Source organism: Carassius gibelio, chromosome B25 (assembly GCF_023724105.1).
Source record: "Carassius gibelio isolate Cgi1373 ecotype wild population from Czech Republic chromosome B25, carGib1.2-hapl.c, whole genome shotgun sequence".
Lineage (NCBI taxonomy): Eukaryota > Metazoa > Chordata > Actinopteri > Cypriniformes > Cyprinidae > Carassius > Carassius gibelio.
In genome coordinates this window covers 16101253-16125310 of record NC_068420.1, presented here as the reverse complement: position 1 = coordinate 16125310, position 24058 = coordinate 16101253, and the positions used below count along the sequence as shown (strand labels likewise).

The 24058-nt window shown below is 36.3% G+C and overlaps 1 protein-coding gene across 21 annotated transcripts; it reads right to left on the bottom strand.

The window, feature by feature from the left end:
- Positions 1–977: 977 nt before the first annotated feature.
- Positions 978–21646, bottom strand: LOC128014098 (tropomyosin alpha-1 chain). Of its 21 annotated transcripts, none has more exons than XM_052597347.1 (10): positions 21347–21615; positions 20357–20482; positions 20095–20220; positions 15829–15962; positions 13382–13499; positions 12778–12848; positions 11379–11454; positions 9251–9313; positions 8965–9034; positions 978–1731 (listed from the first exon to the last, which is right to left on the bottom strand). In XM_052597347.1, exons 1-10 carry the CDS (start codon positions 21458–21460, stop codon positions 1649–1651), a joined length of 981 nt encoding a protein of 326 aa, XP_052453307.1. In that variant the 5' UTR covers positions 21461–21615; the 3' UTR covers positions 978–1648. The 21 variants fall into 21 exon arrangements, with proteins under 21 accessions (XP_052453307.1, XP_052453291.1, XP_052453294.1 ...); XM_052597330.1 differs by lacking the exons at positions 978–1731; positions 20095–20220 and adding exons at positions 4294–4524; positions 6782–6860 and having other exon boundaries at positions 21347–21612; XM_052597332.1 differs by lacking the exons at positions 978–1731; positions 11379–11454; positions 20357–20482 and adding exons at positions 4294–4524; positions 6782–6860; positions 11899–11974 and having other exon boundaries at positions 21347–21612.
- Positions 21647–24058: the final 2412 nt, after the last annotated feature.

Here is a 24058-nt window from a genome sequence, read left to right as displayed (position 1 = left end):
AAGAAAAAAATATTATCATTAAAAAAAACCTCAAAATTATAATAAAAACAGAAATATTTATAAAAATAGAAAACATTGTAATTATATTATAACAATATTTAGGTCAGACGAAAATCTTAAATTATACATAAATGCTTATATTTACTATTACTGTAATGTTTAGATCAGAAGGAAAAATATATTATAGAAATGCTAAGATGAGAATATATAAAAAATATATACCATTATTATAATAAACAAATATATATAATAGGATAATGTTTAGATATACAAACACACACACATATACATAGATATAATACAATTATATATAATATCAAATATATAAATGCTTAGTAATATATTGTAATGTTTAGTTCATCTAAATCTCTTCCTCTCAAATAAAATAAATATTATAATAATGCTTAATCACAAGGGAAAAAAAATACACCCACATACATTCAAATGTCTAATTATATTAGATTTATAATAACATTAGATCTTTTTATTCACACCGAGTGTGTTCTTTCAACATTTATTTTGAAGCGGTCAACAACGACGCTGAATTTTTCCAACTTAAAGCTTGAAATAGCTGATAACCCTAAACATCCCCTTGACCTGATGGTGCAGCAGCACTATTGTCGACAGCACAAATTTTGTATCAGTTATAATGGCACAGCCTCCAGATCCACTTTGGCTGAAAGGCTCTGCTTCTGTAATCAAGTGGTTTCAACAATTTGAACACATTTGGTTAGTTCACGTCCTGCAGAGTCATGCGTTACACCTTCCAGCTGCTCAGACACTACAACTGAACTCCTGCAGCGAGACACTTGTGCTACAGAATAAGCAAATAAGAGACGTAACAGGAAGCAGGCAGTCTGATTAGCATGTGTTGTAAGGCAACATCCTCTCAGCAGTGAGTGGGAGGAGATGAAAAGCTCTGTAATGAATATGGTGAACAATTCAGTGCACCTCAAAAACAGACCCCAGGCTTTAGAAAATGTCAAACGGAGTGGTTTTATTTATATTTTTTAGCTTTGTACATTTTTATATGACATTTAATACACCTACAGTACATTTAAAACGAGTAAAATGAACGAGGCACAACCAAATATGATTTCATCATTTTCCAAATATGGGTTTCGGCACAAGTGAACTCAACAAATAAACGTTGCCTGACATCTTGCTGCAAAACTAGGAAGGGAGATCAAAAATAAATACAAGTTGGGAGGGTAAATAAGTCCCTTTAGGGCTAAATATTGGCACAAAGAATGAGATCCAAATTGGGAAAATGTATATTTTCATTCATTAACTATATAAGCTACACACCGCCTTCACAGTAGCACCAGTATACACAGGACAACCTAATCCCATGTACACCATAAAAACAAAAAACGCTCAATTTCAATTCAACTTGGCTTCAGACTCGACGTGTCCACTAGAACCGTTATGTGCATACATTGAATTAAGTGCAATTGTTGCTAACTTTGTGCACAACCAGAATAAAAACAAACATGTACCACAGTATTACAGAAAATAAAAGAGAAGGAAAAAAACTAAAGCTTTTGTAACAAATGGCACATGTTATTCAGTCTGATTACTGTCAGGATGAGAAAACCCAAAAACAAAGTACAAAATGCAGACATGGTCATGGTTACGTGAGCAGGATTCACATGTTATTCAGCTCCAATAGAGTCTGTTCCAACATCTGGTTCATATCCAGGTTCTCTTCTTTAGCGTGAGAGAGTTTCTCTGTTAGAACATCAATTGAAAGACACGTTAATATCAGTGCAAAGCATGTAGGGAATAACATGCAGTGGAGGCCTTGAGCATTGAACATACATGGTTCACATCCTCAGTTCATGCTTTCATATAAATATCCATAACTGACATATACTTTAGTGATATACATGTGTTAATATATAAATGTTTGACGGACACAGTAAGAGAGTGCTGACTCTTGCATAAAGCAAAAGGCATTAGATGACATCCTGATTAAAGTGCTAGCCATCCATTCTCCACATGCTGCCTTCAAGATCTGGGACGAGCTCGGAAATTGCAATTTATTGATTTTGGTTTGCAATAAAATAGATGCATTAGGTCCATTTCTCGTTCACTGAACAGGGTGTTTTTTCTTTTGTCTTTTCCCGACTTAATTCAGAACAGCAGGAGAAATTAGAATTCAAATAATAATGTATAATAATAAACAGTGTAATAAGTTAAACCCTATTAAATATAAAGAATGAACAAAGTCAAGACTTTTTTTTTTGTTGACAGGAAAGATGATTTATATAATGCATCTGAAAAATTATATACACATATGCTCGGTTAACCGATTAATCGTGATTAATCACATCCCAGATAAGTTTTTGTTTAACATACATATATATATGTATGTGTGTGTGTGTAAAAGAAAAATGTTACATTTACATATTAAATATTTATGATATAATTTCTATGAATAAATATATTCATGTATGCATGTCTCTCCATGTAAATATACACCATACACACACTTATTTATATATACACACACAAATATATATATATATATATATATATATATATATATATATATATATATATATAGTAAACAATCTTATTTTGGATGTGATTAGTCAGAATCAGTTGACAGCACTAATATAAATAAAAAAATAAATATATAAAATGTAAAGAACAAAGGATTTGTTTTTCCGATGAAAAGCAAAGATATCCATTTTTTTTACAAATATATCAAACTAAATATTTAGAATTTTAAATAATGCAATAAAAATTCAATAGTGCACAAAATGCAATGTACCAACAATGTGTTATTTTGTGGTACATCTCAACTAGTAATTATCTTTCCGGCATGACTTGAAGGCAGCAAAAGTGTAACCTTGTTACAAAACACGTTCCTTGAACTCTCATTCACAACAGCATTCATTTTAGACACCATTTGGTGAAAAGAAGCCACACTAGTTTTAGTCCTCATCCAAGGCCATTCTTAGCTCGTTAGAGAGAAGGCGGTTTTTCTCGAGTTGCTGGTACAGATGGTCTACAGGAGCGGCAGCAGGTTAAGAGAGGGAAGAGAGAAACACAGAGTGAAGAAGAAATGAGAAAAGCTGCAGGTTAGGAGCATTTCACTCAGACTCGAACCAACCTGGAGGCGGCGAATCATGATCTCAATCATAGCTCAACAATAAGAGTGGCCCAGTCTAACTGCTGATGGACGACAGACCCAGCTGTCGCAAAATTGGGAAAATTACTGAACAAATCATTCATTTCAGGACGCATGCAACTGCATATGGACAATCATTTTCGGTTAAATTACACCTATAATAAAGAACTTTACATTTTTCTTTTATGCCAAAAATCACTAGGATATTAAGATGCTATTTTGTACATTTCCTAATGTAATATCAACATTTTTGATTAGTTGATTAGATTTTTTGTACTTTTTTTTTTTTTCACCCTCAGATTTTCAAATAGTTGTATCTCAGCCAAATAATTTTTTCTTCATGGTCAAAGAAAGCAGAAGATAAAACCCTTATTGTAGATCTCTAACTAGCATAGGACTAAGATTCACTGTACTTCTGATTTTGATTCTAATGCCTTCGTAGAATATGTAAACTGAAGATCAGGAGCGAGAGCTGACTTTGAGAAAACACAAAGAGTCAACAACATGCATTTGAAGTTTAAAAGCACTTAAAATTAAATAAACATGTTTAATATTAAATTTATATATATAAAACGGCTTTAAAAATGTTACATTATTATTGGAACACTGTTCTCTTACAGTATAAAGTGGGGAATTCATTTTAAAACCCCATAGCTACAATTTACTCAGAATATGTAGTAATAATAATAGGATCTGGTGACTCTGGTGATTTTCTGAAGAACTGTTGTCTATTAGACAGAAGATCCTCACAGATGTGGCTCAGATCAGCTCTTGTAATGCAAGTCTATCAGATCTCTCCTCAACACGCACTACAATTCGACATAGGATTCATTTTCAGTGGAGTTGAATTCTTCTTTCAACCCTAACTATTAGTGATGCCAGCTATTTTTGACTTTTACTACTAGCACAGCTTATAAATGCCAGGTAATCATGCGGTTTAATGAACAGACCTTAGATCAGAAACTACTTCCCTGAGAAAACCTGATTAAAAAGCCACAGACATTTGAATAGTAGGAGGATGAATTTGCCTAACATGTAAATACAGGGAAGCCAACATGCAGCGCTTTAGGAACGTTCCCCACATGAAAAGATCACCTTTATTTGACACTTAACGAACAAAAGCTCATACAATAACCATAGAAGAAACCCATGACTTCTACCAGAGCTTCTGACTTTATTAGAGCCACAGCAATAAAAGCACACAGAAATGAAACAAAAAATGAGACGTTTACATAGTTTTACATAAAGCAGAAAGAATTAAAGGTTCTGTACAAGAAGAGATGGAGAACAAAACACAATGTACAGGGATGAGAGCAAAAGAAAGGCTGGAAAGAGCAGAGTGAAGTCGTTCAGCTGGCGGGACGTGTCTTTGATGAACAATTTATCTGCGCGGGAGGGAAAAGTAAGAGAAAAGGTGATGGAAGGGACAGAGAAAGTCATCAAACACAAGAAGAGGGAAGAAACCACCACAAACAGGAGCCACGATGCTGCTCATTCATTATAAAGAGTCTCCATTAATCTCAGAGATCAACGCTAATGTTGAATGGCCATAGAGGGAAGCCAAACAACCACACGGCTGACTTACCAAGCAGCTCACGCTCCTAAACAACTACTACAGATCAGACAACATCATTCGTGTTCAGATAGTATCTCTACACGGCAGGCTTTGGGCCTGTCTTCTGAACAGAAGAAGACCTTGTTAGTAGATGAGTTTCCACCAGAGTAGAAACACCACACACAGGAAGTCAGCGAGCATGAAACGCTTGCCACTGTAAAACCATGGTGCATTTCTGACATGCTTTGGGGTTAAGACTTCATACAGAGCTGCCAGAAGGGCTGGGTGATATACTCCATCTTTCTATATTATTGTGTTTTAAAATGAACCAATATTTGAAATATTGTGAACATTTCTAAACATAGTTAGCTGACTAAATCCCTGTTTGTTCACTTACACTTTACCTTTTAAGTTTGGGGTTGGTAAGATTTTAGTGTTTTCCCATGTTCACTGAGGCTGAATTTATCGGATCAAAAATAGAGAAAAAAAAAAACGTTCACATTTATTTAAACTTTACATTTCAGTAATGGATTTCCACCACCGAAAAAACCCTTGCTGTAACTCTGCTACAAGATTTATTTACGAAGAAAACTAAACTCTGCAGTGTTTGGGTGCATCCCATTTTTCAAAAACAACAGGGAATTTCACCCCGAAGGAAGCTGAGTGAGTTGGTTCTTTTCACATGAGCTGGTGCGCTTGCGTCATTCTGAAAAGCTGAATTGTTTTTAACTCGATGCGGTGGGGATGGGCCTGGAAAAAAATTTGCACGTTTGAGAGCGTGTCGCTTCCATTATGAGCGCGCATACCGCATTTGAAGAAATTAACTTGAGCAAAAAAGGTGATATGGTGATATGTGAACGGCCCTTCAACGGTCAAAATGTTTACTTTCGGTTGGTTAAATAGTCAATATGAGCATCCCTAACTTATAAACATAATACAACATACAAAATTAATAAATTTTAAGCCACACAAAGTCAACATGTTGGTATTTTTTGCTCCCAATCTGCCATAAAATAAGTTTATTGATCTTTGAAAAGGTATACCTGCGTTATTATGCCATTATCATTATATTAGTTGAAGCTGGTCTTAGAACGACAATATCGTTTAATCGCAATAATTTTTTTGGACAATTTATCGTCCAGCAAAATTTGTTATCGTGACAGCCCTATTATGACAGTCTAAAATAACTTTCCCTATTTGCATACATTTAAAAAAAGAAATGTATTTCTGTGATGTAAAGCTGAATTTCCAGCATCATTAGCCTACTCCAGTCTTCTGCGTCACATGATCCTTCAGAAATCATTCTGATACGCTGATTTGGGGAGTAAGAAACATTTTTGTTGAAGAGTTTTTGCTTAATTTCTCATATTTAAAAAAAACCTTTGTCCTTTATAAATTACTAAATGTTACTGTTCTGTGTAAAGTTCATTACTGTTAATTCTACACAATGTAATGCATCCTTGTGAAGAAAAATATTAGTAATGTTTAATATTGACATTTTAAAACTCTTGAATGGATGTTTTTGCATATACGCATATAATGTGCATACATATACATACACACATGCTTATATATGAAGAAGCTGTTTGACATGCATGTTAATATAAACAAAAATTATTTAGAAAAAATGTCTTTTCACATTTTCACTATTTTAAAAACTCTCAAACATTACAATAATTTAATGTTTAAATATTTAAATTTGACAAAGATTTTACATTAATAGAAATTATAAATGGACAAACTTTTAAAGCTATATGACCCAGCCCTAGTTCTGACCAGCAAAAACTGAACCAAACATTTGAGAGTTAGGAGTTAGGTTTTCTCACAATATTATTTCTAATTAAGAAATACAATAGTTATGACTCTACACTGACTCTACAAGCCATGGCCTTAACATCAAAACCCATGGACAAATTTGCAATAAGCAAATACTTCAAATACCTCAAATAACAGTACAAGAACCATAAGCCTCGTAGAGTTACAGAGATAGTTTTTAACCAGAAGAATGAGTCATATAGTGGGTGAGAGGGGGGTTATGGGTAATGGGGTTAAAGCACAGGCACAGGCAGAGACAGCAGATGAATTACATTGAAGTCATGTCGTTGAGAGCGTGGTCCAGCTCCTCGCTGATGGCTTTGTACTTGAGTTTCTGGGAATATAACTCATCTATCGGGATTCGGGACGGTGTGTTTGATGGAGGGGAGACAGAGGAAGGTGGAGAGGAAGAGGTGGAGGGAAGGGGTAAAAACAGGTGCAGGAGTGAAGCATCCAATCCAGCGGCAAGACAGGCCCCGGTGAACCGAGTGACAGACAGCGAGAGAGTGACGTGAAGACAGAGAGAGAGAGTGGAGGGAAAACAGAAAATAAAATTAAGGAGGAATGGAAAGGAACTGAAATACAAGGCAAAGACCATGAGAAATTCATCAGAGTCACTGTGAAACACCAAACAGGGATTCTCACAGGTCACTTAACGAGATGTTAAATGAATTATGTCATTATTTATTCACTCGTGTTGTTTAAAACCTGTAGGACTTGAATTTTTCATTGGAAAAGAATCTCAGCTAAATGCCCAGAATGCTTTTTTCCCCCCGTTGAAGCTTTTAAATCTCATTTAACTCATTATGGCTTTTCTAGACGTCATTCCAGGTGTCACTGGTTTCTAGTCATTAGTCAAACTTTCATGTTTTGAATATTTTGTATAATTTTTTCTTACATAGTGCAAAAGTAATTAGCTATGTTTACATCCACCTATTTTTATCCGCATTTCTGATGGAAACACCAAGATGTGCATGTATATATAAAAAAAAAAAAAAAAAACCTTACATGCTCAACTAAGTAATCTGGTTAGAAAACAGAAGGACAGGTTAAAATGACAAAACTATCATTTCGGATGCTGTGCAAAGTTTCGTCAAAGTGCTTTATTATAATTAACTGCGCTGTGAAGCTCGTAATTTATTGCAATAAATTATTATTAACAGTGCCTTCTAATGCAGCAAATAAAATTCATGACATTTAGAGCAAGTTAATCAGGAAGGGTTGATTTTGCACCCTTTAACTAACTTTATGGAACGGGGCTTTATTCGCAAATGTTTTATGCAATATTCCAATTTTGCGCAGAAGTTTAATTCGTAACTTTGGATGCAAACATAGCTACGGACTACTTTTGCAGAACTTTCTGTAAGGTTGCATTATAACATACCAATAATATGAAATAAATACACTTTCAATGTTTAAATATTTTTAAATAATTCTGATCAAAAATACAGAAAAATTGTGACACTATTACAATTTAAAATAACCATTTTCTTTTTTAATACATTTTAAAATGTAATTTATTCTTGTAATGCAAAGCTGAATTTCTGTAGTCTTCAGTGTTAGATGATCCTATAGAAATCACCCTATAGTGATTTGATGCGCAAAAAAAAACAACTTATATAATCAACTTATAAAACAAGTTATGCTTCTTATTTTTCTGGAACCTATAATGCATTTTTTCCAGGATTCTTTAATGAATAGAAACAGGATTTATGTAAACAAGAAATCTTTTGCAACTAATATCTGTACTGTAACTTTTGATCAATTTAACGCATCCTCTGAAAAAAAAATGGTTGTGTAATAATTCCTTAATGGTGCTTTTATTGTAATTTTGGGGTTCGTTTTCATTTCCTATTAATGGAAAGGAGCACTCAGGGAATTCCTGTGTGAACAATCTTGGTTCATGTTCCACAGAAATAAATTAAATAAAACAGGTTTGACATGAATGCAAATAAAAAACGGTTTCATTTTCAGATAAACCATCCCTGTTAAGGATCTTACTGAAGCCTCTCTGACCGGGATGTACAATTATCACAGATACATTAAAGTGCAAACACGGCGGTACAGTTATGAAAATGAGCTTGGGCTTGTGTAAATCCAAATACGAGCAGAACAGGAGAAGACTATTTAGCAGCAGCTCATAAAAGCCTAATCAAGTTTAAATGCTGCGTGTAATTGGACCTCAGTAACACGAGTGTCATCTTACAAAACAATGTGGAGTCTGTGATCTGCACAATGACTGGTCTCTCCGAAAAAGGTGAGACTTAATTGTGCAACTGAACCGATAAGGAAGCTGAAAGCAGGCCAGGAGGGCAGAAGATTTAAGGAACAGAATGACGGTAGAGAAAAAAAAAAAAGGCTGAAAGCTTTATGACCTGAAGCGAAAGCAGTAGTCGCTCTGAATGCTTCACAATCACACGTATGAATGGAAATGACTCATGAATGAAAGTCGTACCTTCAAGGTCATCAATGGACTTCTCAAGTTTGGCGACGGACCTCTCGGAGAACTCAGCACGGGTCTCGGCCTGCAGCAGAAAAAAATAAATCACTGAGACCACTGGGACAGTCATTCGTAGCCAATAAAGTATTTTAATGCCCAGAACATCTAATCAGATGAGTTTTATTGTGTGATCCATCCTCAGCAAAAGTGATCTAAAACTATTCATATATTGATACAAGACTTGATATATTTGCCTCCCCTGGACAGAAGGATGACTAAACATCATGAATGATGTTCATACCTCCTTTAGTTTGTCAGTGAGGACCTTGATCTCCTCCTCGTATTTGTCTTCTTTCTGGGAGTACTGCAGACATCAGAAGAGGAACAGACGTCAAAACACAAACCAGCACCTGAGCATTTAACACTGCGTTAGCACTCTTACGCTTCCTTACTGCACAGAAACCAGAACAGGGTTTCTCCAATTCTCATATCTAGGACTGACCACTGTTATTTTGTAAATGATAACATCATCATCATGGACAGTGTAGTCAGTTTTCAATAATATCTAATTCTAATGCCATAGAAGAGGCTTAAGCATCATCAAGAAGTTTAAGAGTAGTTGTCACTGTAGAAATGTACACGGTATTAGGGCTGTGCAAAAAATCGAATGCGATTTTCATGCACATCTCATCAGTAAAGACGCTCCTTTAATTAGAAGTATTATCTCCAGCACGTGTGTTCAGATCAGGGTTGCCAGGTTTTCACAACAAATCCTGCCCGGTTGCTTCTCAAACCTAGTCCAAAACTAATTGCGATTCCAGGAGGTTCCCAGATAAAAAAAAAATGCTTCAAGGGGTTAAAATATACGTTTTGTTTTTTGGCAGGGTTGTCTTGGTAAAATTCGCATTTTAGGGGCTAAATATCACGTTATTGTTATTGGGATTGCTTCAAACCGCGGACATGAAAAACAACCGCAGACTTGGCAACACTGGTTCAGGTGGAGCGGCAGTTACTACACAGAGCCTTAGTCTACCGACAACTAACACAAAATCGCTTTCAGAATCGACAAAGAATCGCCAAGTCTGTGGTTGTTTTTCATGTCCGCGGGTGAAAGCGACCCCAATAGAAATAACGTGATATTTAGCCCCTAAAATGCGAACTTTACCAAGGCAACCATGCCATAAAACTTAAATTTTAACCCCGGAAAGCAATTTTTTTTTATCGGGGAACCTCCTGGAAACGCGATTGGGCTAGTTTTGGACTAGTTTTGAGAAGCAACTGAGCAGGATTTGTTGTGAAAACCTGGCAACCCTGATCTTAACACACGTGCTGGGAGATATACTTCTAATTACAGGAGCGTCTTTACTGATGACATGTGCATGAAAATCGCATTCGATTTTTTATTGCACAGCCCTACACGGTATAGATATTTTTATACAAACATAAAATGTTGATAAACCATAACACATGCATATAGTATAATAAGTACATATACACACAAATGTACACATGTAGACATAAATACACACACATATATAAAATATACACACACAGACACACGCATAAAGGTGAAATGCGAAAGTTTGGGAAACCCTTGCAGAATTTAAGAAAATGCAAATAATTTTAACAGAATAGGATACATCATATTGCCCTGAGTATTATTTTACTTAACAGATCTTTAGATTTAGTCCACGAGATAAAAACAGTGTGGGGTTTCCTGGATGATCTATGACCGTTTTTGTTTTGAAATAATAAATACCATGTATTTTGTATGATTTCTCTTAATTTGTTAACATTATTCACTTTTCACAGATATACTGTGTAATTTATATATTAAAATTTTATTAGTATTTTAATGTATAAATATAAATATTACAATGATTTCTTAAATATATACGCACATGCGTGTATTTATATATCAATATCTACACAGAACACACATTGTGTAAACAAACTTTCATTTTTGGATGCAATTAATCTCGATTAACTGATTTGACAGTACTAGCATTAACTCAATATTACAGGTTTTTAAAGTATGGTAACGTTTTAATGTCATGTAACTAACGTTGATCAAAATCAATCTGCTAAAGTCTACTGCAGATACAGATGTAACTACGGATGCAGGAACAAAGTTAACTTGCTCCTTAGTGTTCACAGACTGACTTCACTTTAATGAGATTATAATGGTCATCCAGAAAGCTTACCAAGAATGACCATCAAGTAAACAAAAATGAAAAGAAAAAAAAACACTGATTCTGAAATGACCAGCACCAACACAGTACGAACCAGAAAATTTGTCAGAAAGCAAGTATGCACAATGGACATACACAGACAAAGATGGTTGTTAGACATAGAAACACTGGTTATCCCGGTTTGAGGAGGAGGAGGGGTGGACGGTGCGCCTGGGAGAGCAGCAGCAGCACACCTACCTTCTCAGCCTGGGCTTCCAGGGACTTCAGGTTGTTGGTCACAGTTTTCAACTCTTCCTCAAGCTCAGCGCATTTGCTGGTGTTTTACACACAGAACACAGGACGAGGAACAAGAGGAGGAAAGGTACATTGAGAGGAGGAGAACCAGAAGCAGGGTTGGAACAGAGGGACATCAGGGAACCGGAAGAGAGGAAAGAGGAACAAAAGAAACAAAAACCCCAAATCAATCAAAACAGGGACAAGGGGAGCCCGAAGTCCCCTTAACACAGCAGGAATGAGCCATGATGATGATGAAGAATCAAAGTCTACATAACTGCTGCATGCAAGGTGTTAGGAGTTACACCGTATGAGAAGAAATCAAGTTGCAGTATTCCTGCCAAGTTAGAATGACATTAAACAAACAAACAAAAAGATAGACCAAATAAAGCTGCACGGGTAGCAAGTAAGGGAAACCGTGGTTTTGCCTCTTACAGACTACACAGGGTTAGCGGTATGTGACCTAATGACTGGCGCGCAGTACCTGTTCATCTGATGCCTTTAATGACTTATAGGTTTGGTCCAACACTCGAAGCTCATCCTCTAATCTTCGAAGGCGTCTGTTAGTGTGTGAAGAGAGAAGGCCATTCCAAACACGGGCCACATGCAAGTTAACAGTGCATGCAAAAATAAAAAAAACATAAGACAACCAAAACAAGAAACAGGAATGTGAAGCAGGTATTAGCCAATGGCAAAATGGAAGTACAATTCTTAGGGGATGTACCCACGGGACGCATTGCTGTGTTACGTCTAAGCTAATGTTGGTACGTGCATCAAGCGCAAACTGAAGAGTCAGAATCGGAAGTAGAAGGTCATCAAGTATCTTCTGTACTATTTGTGTGCAGACATACAACTTATTGACCTACTGTTTTTTCACGCATACTAGAAAGCACGGAGGTGGGTATATTTGTTTAGAGGCATAGATCACAACACCTAAGGATGCCATTCAGAAACCATTCATTTCAAGTTAAAAATGGTGTTACCGTATAATACATCAGTTTTAAATCAATGGACCAATCAGAAACGCTGGAGGCGGGACAAGCAGAGCACACAGAGTGCTGACGAAAGTATCATTAATATGTCAGAAGAGGCTCTTATACTGGTTACAAAGGACTGTAGGACAGAAACCAATGTTAAACAAAGCAATAATCAGTTACAGAGAAGCTCTAGTTATTAATTCATTTCGCATTCATTGGCCTCAGAAAGTAAAAGGCTAGTTAGCGTCTCGCGTATTCTGTGTGTATGCCTCTTGACACAGAATCTGTAAGGGTGTGTGAGTGTGTGAAGAGAGTCAGGCACAAGCATGAATGTGTGTATGTGCAGGTTTGTGCAGACATGCAGAAGCTGAAGGAAAGTCTCGTACCTCTCATTCAGCTCAGCGCGCTCCTCAGTGCGCTCCAGCTCAGCCTCAACGATCACCAGCTTACGGGCCACCTGCACACACACACACACACACACACACACACCAGATCATGGGACAGTTACATACTTCTACTTATAGCCAATTTAAAAGGGGGGAAAAAATACTTTCTATACATAAGCAAGACAAAATGTAAACAAAAGGAAACAAGACAAACAGATGAAACAAAAGATCCAAACAAAAACAAAGCATAAAAAAACAAGCCAAAAAGTAAACACAAAATGAACAAGACAAACAAAAACAAAGCAATAAACCATCCTAAAAAAATTAAAGAAAAAAAAAAAAAAAATTCAACAACAACAAAAATCCAAAACTAAAGATCAAACAAAAACCAAGAAAAAGAACAAAACAAAAAACACACCAAGAAAAACAAAAAAAAAGACCACAGAGCTATATTTGATCAGATTACAAAATACAGCAAATCTTTTTTTTTTTTATGCTAATGCTGAACTCCGAGAATCTGCTTGCTCATGCCTTAAGTGTGAAAGGTCATGTGACTAGACAGGAAGTAATTTGCATGTGTGGTTTGGTGGCGGAGGAAACCTGCCTCCTCATATTTGCGGTCGGCCTCCTCAGCGATGTGTTTGGCCTCCTTGAGCTGGATCTCCTGGATCTCCATCTTCTCCTCATCCTTCAGAGCCCTGTTCTCAATCACCTTCATGCCTCTGGAAGGAGAAAGCAAGAAATGGATTGAAAGAGAGAACAAAATCTCTCTATAGCATTACTAGGACTCAGTTTGGATCAATAGCTTGCTAAAAAAAAAAAAAAAGAGGATATTTTTTTTTAAAGCAGCCAACTTATCTGCAACTAAGCTCTGGGATCAAAGACAAAGTTTAAGCTTTTAAACCCATGTTTTCTTGCATTATCACAACAGTCACTGTCAGAACAGATGAATGGGAGGGAAAAGCACTTAAGCGCTAGGCCAGGTCTCGGTACGGAGTGGTTCTATGCAGGCATGCTGGGCTGGAGACAGAGGGACTCTGTGTGTGCAGACAAAGGGAGGGAAATGCAGCCTAGTGGCTCTACAAATTACTGTTTATTCAGGAACCCACTGGCTCTACGCAAACAACTCATGTCAGTGGTTAAGGCCAAAAACAGCATCACATAACTACGACCGACCACATGTGCAAAGCCATTTCCAGGACTTTTCAAAACTTTCCAAAAAAAAAAAAAAAGAAAAAAAAAAAAAAAGTGTTGGTGAAAAGTGAAAACCAAAATGAAATTAAAACTTGACACACATTTTTGGATGTTTTATACTACAAGTATTTTTAATGTATGAAAATAATGCTTTGATTTATTTTATAGCATTATTTAGTTAAAATTAATTTATTTTATTGTTAAAATAAAATAAAAATAACAAACCCCCAAAATTTTTAAGCAATAATAATAATAATAATATTAATAATACTTTCCTAAACAACTACAATTACGAACTACTCATGTAGGGTCGTGGTGCTGGTGATACACAGATCACATGGACTTCCCTCGGCGCACACAAACAGTCTTTATGCAGGGCACCAGATGTGCGGTGCAGGCAGCATGTTGTCATTTCAATAGCAACACATCGGCTGAGCTGCATACAGTAACCACAGTTACTGCGAGAGGAGGAGGAACATGCTCAACTGACTCGATTCCACATTCCTGAGAGTAAAATAAGAACTGAAAGGCCATTCATTTGATTTTTGATTTTTATTTGTTTGTAACTTGGCTGCACAAGATAAGATTAATTGAACTGTCGATGCCAATAGCCTTGTGGGCAGTACAGTTGCGCTTCAGCATCCCGAGTTCGTGTCCAGGCTCACAGAGCTTTCTCAAAACCACGCCCCACTCCCTCTCTTCACTTCCTATCTTCAATACCATCCCATCCTAATAAAAGGCAAAAAACGCCAAAAACATATATCTTCAATAAAAAAAACAAACAAAAAAACCCCTAAAGCATTATACTTAAAATTTAAACTTTTTTTAGTCACACACCTAAATCAGTAATGTTTAGTTGTGATTTGATTCGTCCAAGTGACTCGAATCAATTATGTCGTTCAAAAAATATTTATCTAATGATTTATTCAATGAATGAGTCACTGAATCATTCACTCAATCAATTCATTTGAGAGCGAGATATTACGTTCATCTATTTCAGTTCTTTAACAAACAAGAGATTCACGTTTATTCAGTTCGCTCATAAGTGTGAATCTAATCGATTCATTTTGGTTTGCTCACAAGCGAAATATTGGATCGCGTTCATTTGCTTTCTTACGGTTCATTTAATTACTTTACAAGCGTTATACTGCATTCAATGAGTTTGTGAATGATCCAAATGGTATCTCTCTGGTGCAAACAAGATTTTCCAATTTATTCATAAAATACAGCATTAATTCAATTTTGTTCTTAAGCGAGACCCTGTCTTTATTCGGTTCGCCCACAAACAATTTGCAAGTAAATTTGATTTGGATCATTCACAAACAAGACAGCTCGTTCAGTTTAGTCACTTCGTTCACAAAAGAAGATTCTGCATTATTTTCATTTTACTGTGTTTATTTAGTTTGCTCACAAACAAGATGTTCTAAGTTATAATTTCACTACATGGGAGTTCTGTTGAAAAAACATGTTTATTTGGTTTGTTCTCAAATGAGGTTCTGCGTTCATTCAGTTTGGGCACAAGATGTTGAGTGCAGCTGATTCAGCAAATTTGTTCAGTAGGTCCAACCAATTAAATAGCCCTCAGTTCACACTTAAAATATTATGCTATAGTCAGTCTTTAAAGGCAATGAAAATGCCATCAAAACGAAAGTGAAAATGCCAAAAGCGAACATGAATGATTCACTCACAAAATTCCACTAGTAGTCCTACACAGCAGTAACCTGGCTGATATCCACACAACTGTAAAGCAGCTTGTCCCTGGACTTTCTACCGCATTTAATTTCACTACACAGTTGTTTAGACTATAATACACCATGTTTTGTAATTGTAAAGTGAAAGTCAGTGTACTGTACCAACCTCTCACTCTCATCGGCAGCCTTCTCGGCCTCCTCCAGCTTCTGCAGGGCAGTGGCCAAACGCTCCTGTGCGCGATCCAACTCCTCCTCAACCAGCTGGATACGTCTGTTCAGGGACGCTACATCAGCCTCAGCCTGGAAGAGCACAGAGGAACTGGTATAAAAGCTCAAGACCTGATGATTTTACAGACAGGGACACCTACACCCCACAAATGCTGATGGCTCCCATTCAAAGAACTTGTCAGGCTTGTATTTGTAACCAGGTTTTGGCGACGGTGTAATTTGGTTATAAACGGCAGTACTAACTAGCTTCCATTAAGATCTACTGAGACCGAGCGATTTCTTCTTCTGTGGTCGCACACGTCACATAAATATAGCATTGTTGTGAAAACTCAAATCGGGGAGTCACATTTTATTACCTTTTTATTGCATTTAATAATGCAAAATACCAATCAATAAAATGAAACGTTTACAAACATTATAAACTATTTTAGCTGTTCACTTTACAATAAATAATTTATATTCAATTATATTCAGAAAAGGAATGGGAGCATAATTATTGAATTTTTATGAAATTTCTGCCACATTCATTTTTTATTCAACTTTTGATAGTTCAGATAGTGTTGAGTCACCACTTTTCATCCAATGTGTAATCTGGCCTATAAGACCTTTAACATATGCTTAATTAATTGACATATATTCCTAAGTATTTTAAATATGAAATATTGTTACACCATCAAAATATAAGTACATATTTATGTTTTTATAGCATGCATAACAAATGACCTCTGCTTAAGTCCCAGTCCAGGAATAAGCAAATGCCTTCCACTAAAGGGAAGTACCTGGGGCAAAGTGCATGTTATACTGTCAGCTGAGATATGAAAAACTAGAATGCAACACAGATAACCTTGACAGCCAGCAGTGGACTCCTACATTTCCTTAAAGGGCTCAGAGTTTTAAGACTAATTATTAATGCCATGCTTCTATAGCAAACTAGAGCCATCACTGTTTATTTCAGCATGACTAAGCAGAGTCCTGCTGTACGTGATGATGCGGACTGGCCATATAAGGCAAAGAGCTAAAATGCTTCATGAGATGTCAACATACAGCAGCAACTCCTATTCATTAGGATAAAACCACTACAGCACAGCCTGCATAAACAATTCGGTACAAGATCACTACTGAACTGCTGTAGGCTATTAGCCTAAGATGATTACACTCAGAGCCTCTGGTCCAGCGTAACTTGTCATCAAACAAGGACCTATTCACAGCAGCACACCTTAACTAACTGGATTATAACCAGAGTCTCCAATTACGAGTGTCAACAAGAAAACAGGCTGAAAACACAGGGATGAGTCTTGGACAGAGATGTCATCAGCAATCTCAAAGTTTGGGGTGAAAACAACATGGTGTCTTGTTTAAACGTCCCGTTTCAAAACGTCCGACTAATTTCCGCGAATCGATTCTTTCGAACGGATCAATTCAACGAACCGGCTCAAAAACGACTCGCTAATTGACATTCAGACGTAATTGTCATCACGTAGTCTAGATTCCATTTCAAATACACCTTTTCAAATATAATTTCATGCGTCTTCTTAATTCGTAATGTTTACGTAATGTAACGACATGTTTTAGTTTACATTAAATTATAACGATTCAGTTCAAACTATAGCATGGATTTGCATTTAAGTAATCAAATGTAGTCCAAAATGTATGTTTAATCTCACGTTCAAACGAAACGATTCCCGCACATCAATTCGCTTAATTACGAGCAAGACAAGTTTAAGATATTCAATTTATAGTTGTTTAGACCGTTTCAGTCAAACCCGTGAACTTATCAATCAGACCGATTAGGTGAACCGGTTCAATATTCACTTTCAAGATCCGACTCAAAAGAACGACTCGTTCGGATACAAATCTGATATCATTATTCAGCACCCTTAAACTCCATTTACATGCGTCAGGTTATAATCACACTGGCAAATTTTTAATTCGCGTCTACTGTTTGTTGCAAATAAGAAAAATTAAGTTGTTATAAAAACGGGTGTGAAACAAATGTCGCCGTTTGACGGGCTGGTAAACAGAGCGCAGAGGGCGTCTGAGAAATCCGCTATGTTAATACCGCACATCACGGTGCACACTATCATATCCGTTCAGTACGAGACTGTTTAAATGAACTCCGTCACATCGGAACGCATGGAATGCGCGCGACGTTCCACTGCAGCGCGGCGCATTTCACGTGCACTTGATACTTTGTATAATTCGGCGTTCTTACTGCTTCTCTGGATTTCCTCTCGAGCGCCAATTCCCTCTGCAGTTTCTCCGCTCTCTCTTCAGCACCGTCCGCTTGCTCTTGCAACTGTTTTATTTTCCGTTTGACTGCTTCCAGCGATGTAGCCGCCATTCTTATTCTAAACGAGCACTAGTAGCGTCGTCTTTGAACGCGTTTCCTTCAGATGAACACAGCTCAGAGACGCTGCTGCCCCTGATCTGTGTGTGCGCGAGGACGCGGAGCGACGATTCAGATCACACCGGAAGTAACCATGTTTTCATAGGCGAGCCTCAAGCGACGTCATTACGGTGAACTAGGGCTTATCTACCATTCTTCCCATCTGAGGCATTTTAGAGGTGAACTGCAATGCTTGTTTAGTTTCATGAAAAACACATAACACATTTGATTAATTCATTTAAATAGTAGTTTATTTTTAAGTCATATGGAGGATGTGCAATACATGTTTACATCCTGTTGCACACCTGGATGCGTTTATCAGTAGCCTGATGGGTAATTGACTCTGGAGTGGAGTGCTGGTGCTGAAACTGAGCTGCTAAATATGGAATAGGTTCAGTGGGAGGGGCCTCGAATCGAGTTGTTTAGACCTGTTGCGCCCTCTATAGGAATAATAACAGCATTGATCAAAGCTGACTGCCGTTGTATTTTATTTGTCATGGACAATTGTTTTGTTATACGTATAATATAAACATATTAATAAAATAATATTACATATTAGATTCATATAACGTACAATTTAATAACTTAGAAATATTGTATTAATATATATATATATATATATATATATATATATATATATATATATATATATATATATATATAAAACATTATTATGATTCTAGTTATTACAATTTAATAATTACAAAAATATTATAATACTATTATATTTAAATAATTTATAATTTATTAACTTAATATCATATTACTATTATATATCAAACACACACACATTATATTAATTGATTTCTAGTAAATTAAACGAAAATAGTAAGAATAAATGATAATTCATATTATTTATAATTAATTTGACACATTTTATAATTTATATTTTATTACTTTTACATTTATATAATTTAATCAGCGTTAACCAGTAATGTTTAAAAAAAAAAACAATTTTAATTTGAAATTTAAATACAACCTATTTTTGCGTCCTCTGTGCAGTTCTGTTGATGTACACGAGGTGGGGTCCAAGTGTGCACTTTTCAAGAACATGCTACAAAGATTTAACAAAACAAAACTGAGTGAGAATTAATTTCTACTCACATATGTTTTTTAAATTGACTTATTTTGATTTTAAATATCTCTCAATTATTGAATAGCCCATGACGAATCAATGAAACGCAAAACAACTCAAATGAGGCTAGGCTAGAGGACTGTCTTGTATCATGCAAAAGCAATGCAAATACTTGTGAAGACTTTGGATCGTCTACTCATGCCATTCTCAGAATGCAATTTGGTCTTAAAAGAATCACTGGCAATATTAAAAGAAAGACTTTCAGTCGGTCAATCTTTCTCAAGGGCAGAGCACAAGGAGTGGCTCTGAGTCTTGACCATATAAAGCACTAGGCTAAATATAACAGTCAGCCTGCTCTCTCTCTTCTGTCTTGGAATGCACGTCTTGTAATTTAAAATCGCGAATCATGTAGGCCTATTTATGTTTGCATACCTTTACTAATAGAGCACGGTTGGTCTGAGATATTTGGATTGTGTTAATAATATCACGCCATAGGTGACTTTTTGGCCATATAGTTCACGAGTGACGTCACACATACAGCGCAAGCCCAAAATATACGGCGTGACGTCACTTTATTTTGACGTTTGAGGAAAAAAAGGGCAACCTGGGTCTGAAAGCAATATTCACAACCATCCTCAAACATGAAAACAAACTCTTATCTGTAAATAATGTAGGTGTGGCATGCCAAAAGTGTCAGGAAAAGATGCGTGGAGAAGGCGGTGATGCTCCATATAGCTACTCACATCTGCGGCTTTCTTCTCAGCCAGCTCCAGTTTCTCCTGTGCATCTTTCAGAGCCTCCGAATATTTGTCGAGCTCATCTTCAGTGCCCTTCAGTTTCTTCTGCAGTGCTAGGAGGTCATCCTCAAGCTGTGCGTGTTTGAGTGATTGATTGACAGCAGTGAAGTGCAGGAAGCAGAGCGTGCGTGGTGTGTGGCAGGCAAAGGGACCGACAGAGAAAGAGAAGGGAAGAAAGAAAAGTTAGGGAGTTCACTCAGGGAAATACCTTGGTGGCGACCTCCTCGGCGGACAGGAGCTTCTCCTCCACGCTCTGGTACTCCTCAAACACTTTATCACGCTCGTCCTCCGTTACCCGCAACCTCTTTTCCAACTGAATTAGCTCGTCTTCTAACTACACATGCATAAATGACAGTTTTCATAACAAATGAGGTCAACTTTTACTAGAAATGTTACTAAACGTCTATTTTAAATAGTCTACTAAACATGCTGTTTAACCCTTGCTTCTGTTTGTGGTCTCAGAGACCCAAAGGCTTATTTAATAACTCAAAAATATACTTAAACTTAAACTTGCATTTTATTTGCATTTGTTTGATTAATTTATTTTACAGCTTGCTTTGTTGGGATCATACTTCTTAAAAGTTTGTATAGCCTTCATGATACCACAAAGGGTTAAATACTCAATAGTATCTACCAAACGAGTTTTAAATTGGTCAGAAGAATATTCAGAAGGGGAAAAATTTTAATTTTGAAATTAGGCTACTACAGTAACAGTGTTAAAATAAATAAATAAATAAACGGTTGACTGAATACTTCAGTTTAAGTAGCCTAATCCAAAAGTTAAGCTAAAGCCTACTGTCGTTATCTTATTCAACCATTTTGAATTTAATTAGCCTGCCAATGATGAAAATATAACTGAAACACTAAAAAATGAATAAAATCAAGTAGAACTTACAAAAATAGGCTATTATTCGTCAGTAAGTAAAGACGGTAAGCTATCTGATCCTGTATCAGTGGAACATTAAGGGTTAATGAATTAAAGGTTACATGTTTCTGCATTAGCTGTGTGACAATAAAAAGGCAATGAAAAATGAAATAGGGCATTAATTGACATTGAAAAGTTTAATTCTCGTACTCGTTACTTTTACCCTTCTCTCTGTCATTATAAATCCACTCAGACGCAGTAATAATCCATTTATCAAGTAGCGCGCGTGCGCGTTATGGATAACTTTTAAAAGTCCTCATAAAAACCGCAGACCTGTTTGCTCCTGTCCTCCGCTGCCTTTTTGTCTCCCTCAGCCTGCTCGGCTCTGTCCAAGGCGTTCTCCTTGTCGAGCTTGAGCATCTGCATCTTCTTCTTAATGGCATCCATGGCTGCTTATGGGTTGCTGGGCTGCAATAGAGAAATGTCCGGAGAGGAGCGAGGGTCAGAAGCGCGTGGGACTGAACGCAGAGCTGGAGTGCGAGCGCTCGCTCCTGTGCGCGCTCTCAAATACGCGCTTTCACTGGAGGAGTGACTGAATTCCTCCGGACATTCAATACTTTTTTGGAAACAGCCGCATTGGGCTGCTTCTCCATGCCCCTTGTCTTTTTTATGGATCTGGGAGGCGATTCGCTGTTGCTCGACATTTGACCGTTTATATGCCTTTATAAGGGGTGTGATGGGCAAGGCGAACTCCTCGAGACGTCTTCACACATACTGAGCGCGACGGGAGGGAACAGAACGCAGACGGGGGTCTCGAGACGCGCTCTCGACGTGACGCACTGTCATCAAAACGCAACGCTCGTGGAATGAGACGCAATCATCTGATTCATTTTACTGTAGGGGTTCAAAGAAAATGTTACAAAATATTACAAAGCAGCTCATTCTTGAATAAAAAAGTCGTATATTTTCCTTTGATTATCCTACACATATATTATGTAAACAATATATATATGATCATATATTATGTTGCATACACACATACATAAATACTCATAAATACTTCAAATACTCATAATCAGACTACACTTACTTTTTTATAGATTACATGATTACATATTATTCATACAATAGCAATAAATGTTTTAAATAATTTATTGATCCTCCCTTATTCCCCTTTTCATCTCTTAACAGTTCCTCTTCTGCTCATTTACACTCAGAAAGTCTTCAAGTTTTGAGGTTATTCACAGTCACAGTCATCAGATCAGTCATTATTCAGGCGAATACCCTGCATTTGACCACTGATATACAAAAATGTTAGGTTTATGAATTGTTTCAAAATTGCATCAAGTACTAATGTTTAATGTTTAAAGCACTTCATCAAAGGTAACAGAGGCTATTTTCTTACTTATGGTACAAGATTATCATATTTAAATCGATGTGACAAACAAAGTTGGGCCAAAAGTAATCATAAAGTAACCAGAAAGTAGTTTGATTATATTACCTACAATGTAATTACATTACCTGATTACATTAAAAGGCACATATGACATTGCTAAAAATAACATTATTTGTGTATTTGGTGTAATGAAATTTGTTTATGTTGTCTAAGAATAAAAACAACATTATTTTGCACATACTGTACATTATTGTTTCTCCTTTATGCCCCGTCTTCTGAAATGCGTCGATTTACACAAAGCTCATCGGAAAATCGAGGTGTGCTCTGATTGGCCAGCTAACCAGTGCATTGTGATTGGCCGAATACCTCAAGCATGTGAGGATATATATATATATATATATTGCAATAAGAAGAATATATATATGGAATTTATTGTTATAAAAATATTTATAATACAATTTTTCATTTCTGTGGCATTTTTGTCACATTCAGTGGCATTTTGTGACCCTGATGACCTGATGTTAATCCATCAGTATTATTATAAGGTATTTGGCATAAAAGAGTCATCAACTTCACAGAAAAGTGTTGAATCAAGAGTCATCGATGACAGGATAACTTAAACTCTTATTTCCGGATACTTTTAGACTCATTATCAGTCTGGTTTGAGTTTTATCAGACCTCAAACGTGCCTTTATTTCAACACTTCAGCGCGATACGATTTAACAAAAACATTGCATGGGCTTATAATATCATCAACAGGCTCAGCAAAGTGCCTTTATGCATCCCATGATAGATGCAAGAGGAGCTTCAGTTTGTTTCTTTGGGATATAGAGCGCACTAAATACGTTGTTCTCCTTCAATCTGCCCTTCTCCTTATACAAGCTTCTCAGAGTATTTATAGTGCTGTCTTAATGCCCGAGCACCTGGCCCAGTCTTTAAATTACAAATTTCAAAACACTTAGACAAGTGGTCAAACATAATGTGATAATTCCCTAAAATAACCCCAGTCTTAAATATAATACCAAGTCCTGCACTATTTCTGTTCTCTTGTAACTGTATTAAAAAGCTCAAAGCAGTTCGAGTTTTTGAAACTCACGTCATTTTCATTAAAGGTTTATTGCTTGCATGCATTCAGCCCCCAATTGTCTTATATATATATATATATATATATATATATATAATTACAAAGAATGAAAGAATGAAATAGTATTTAAAAAAAAAAAAACAATTCTCCAATAAGCTTTATTTACAACTTCAAAAAAGTTTTTACAGGGTAATGAACATTGCATTACATTAATGAAATGAGTAATGTGTTAAATTCTCATAATAGTCCTAAATTAATTTTTAATACAATTTCTTTCTTCTCATTTTCATCACAAAGTTATAAGGACAATGACAAATTATGTGAGAATGCTGTTCACAGATTACTGTTATCTTGTGTTTATGACAGACAGAGCCCTATTTTGCATGTCATTTCCTGTTATTGCAATGCAAGAGCTTTAACAAACGTCCAGTTTTTTCCAAGGCTTGTGGTGAAAAGCTAGATTCAGCTACTATAAACAAGCCCCAAAGAACTATGGGTAAATATTTTTATTAAGCGCATATAATACACATACAATACCTCTGCGGCCTGCAACATTCATAGCATT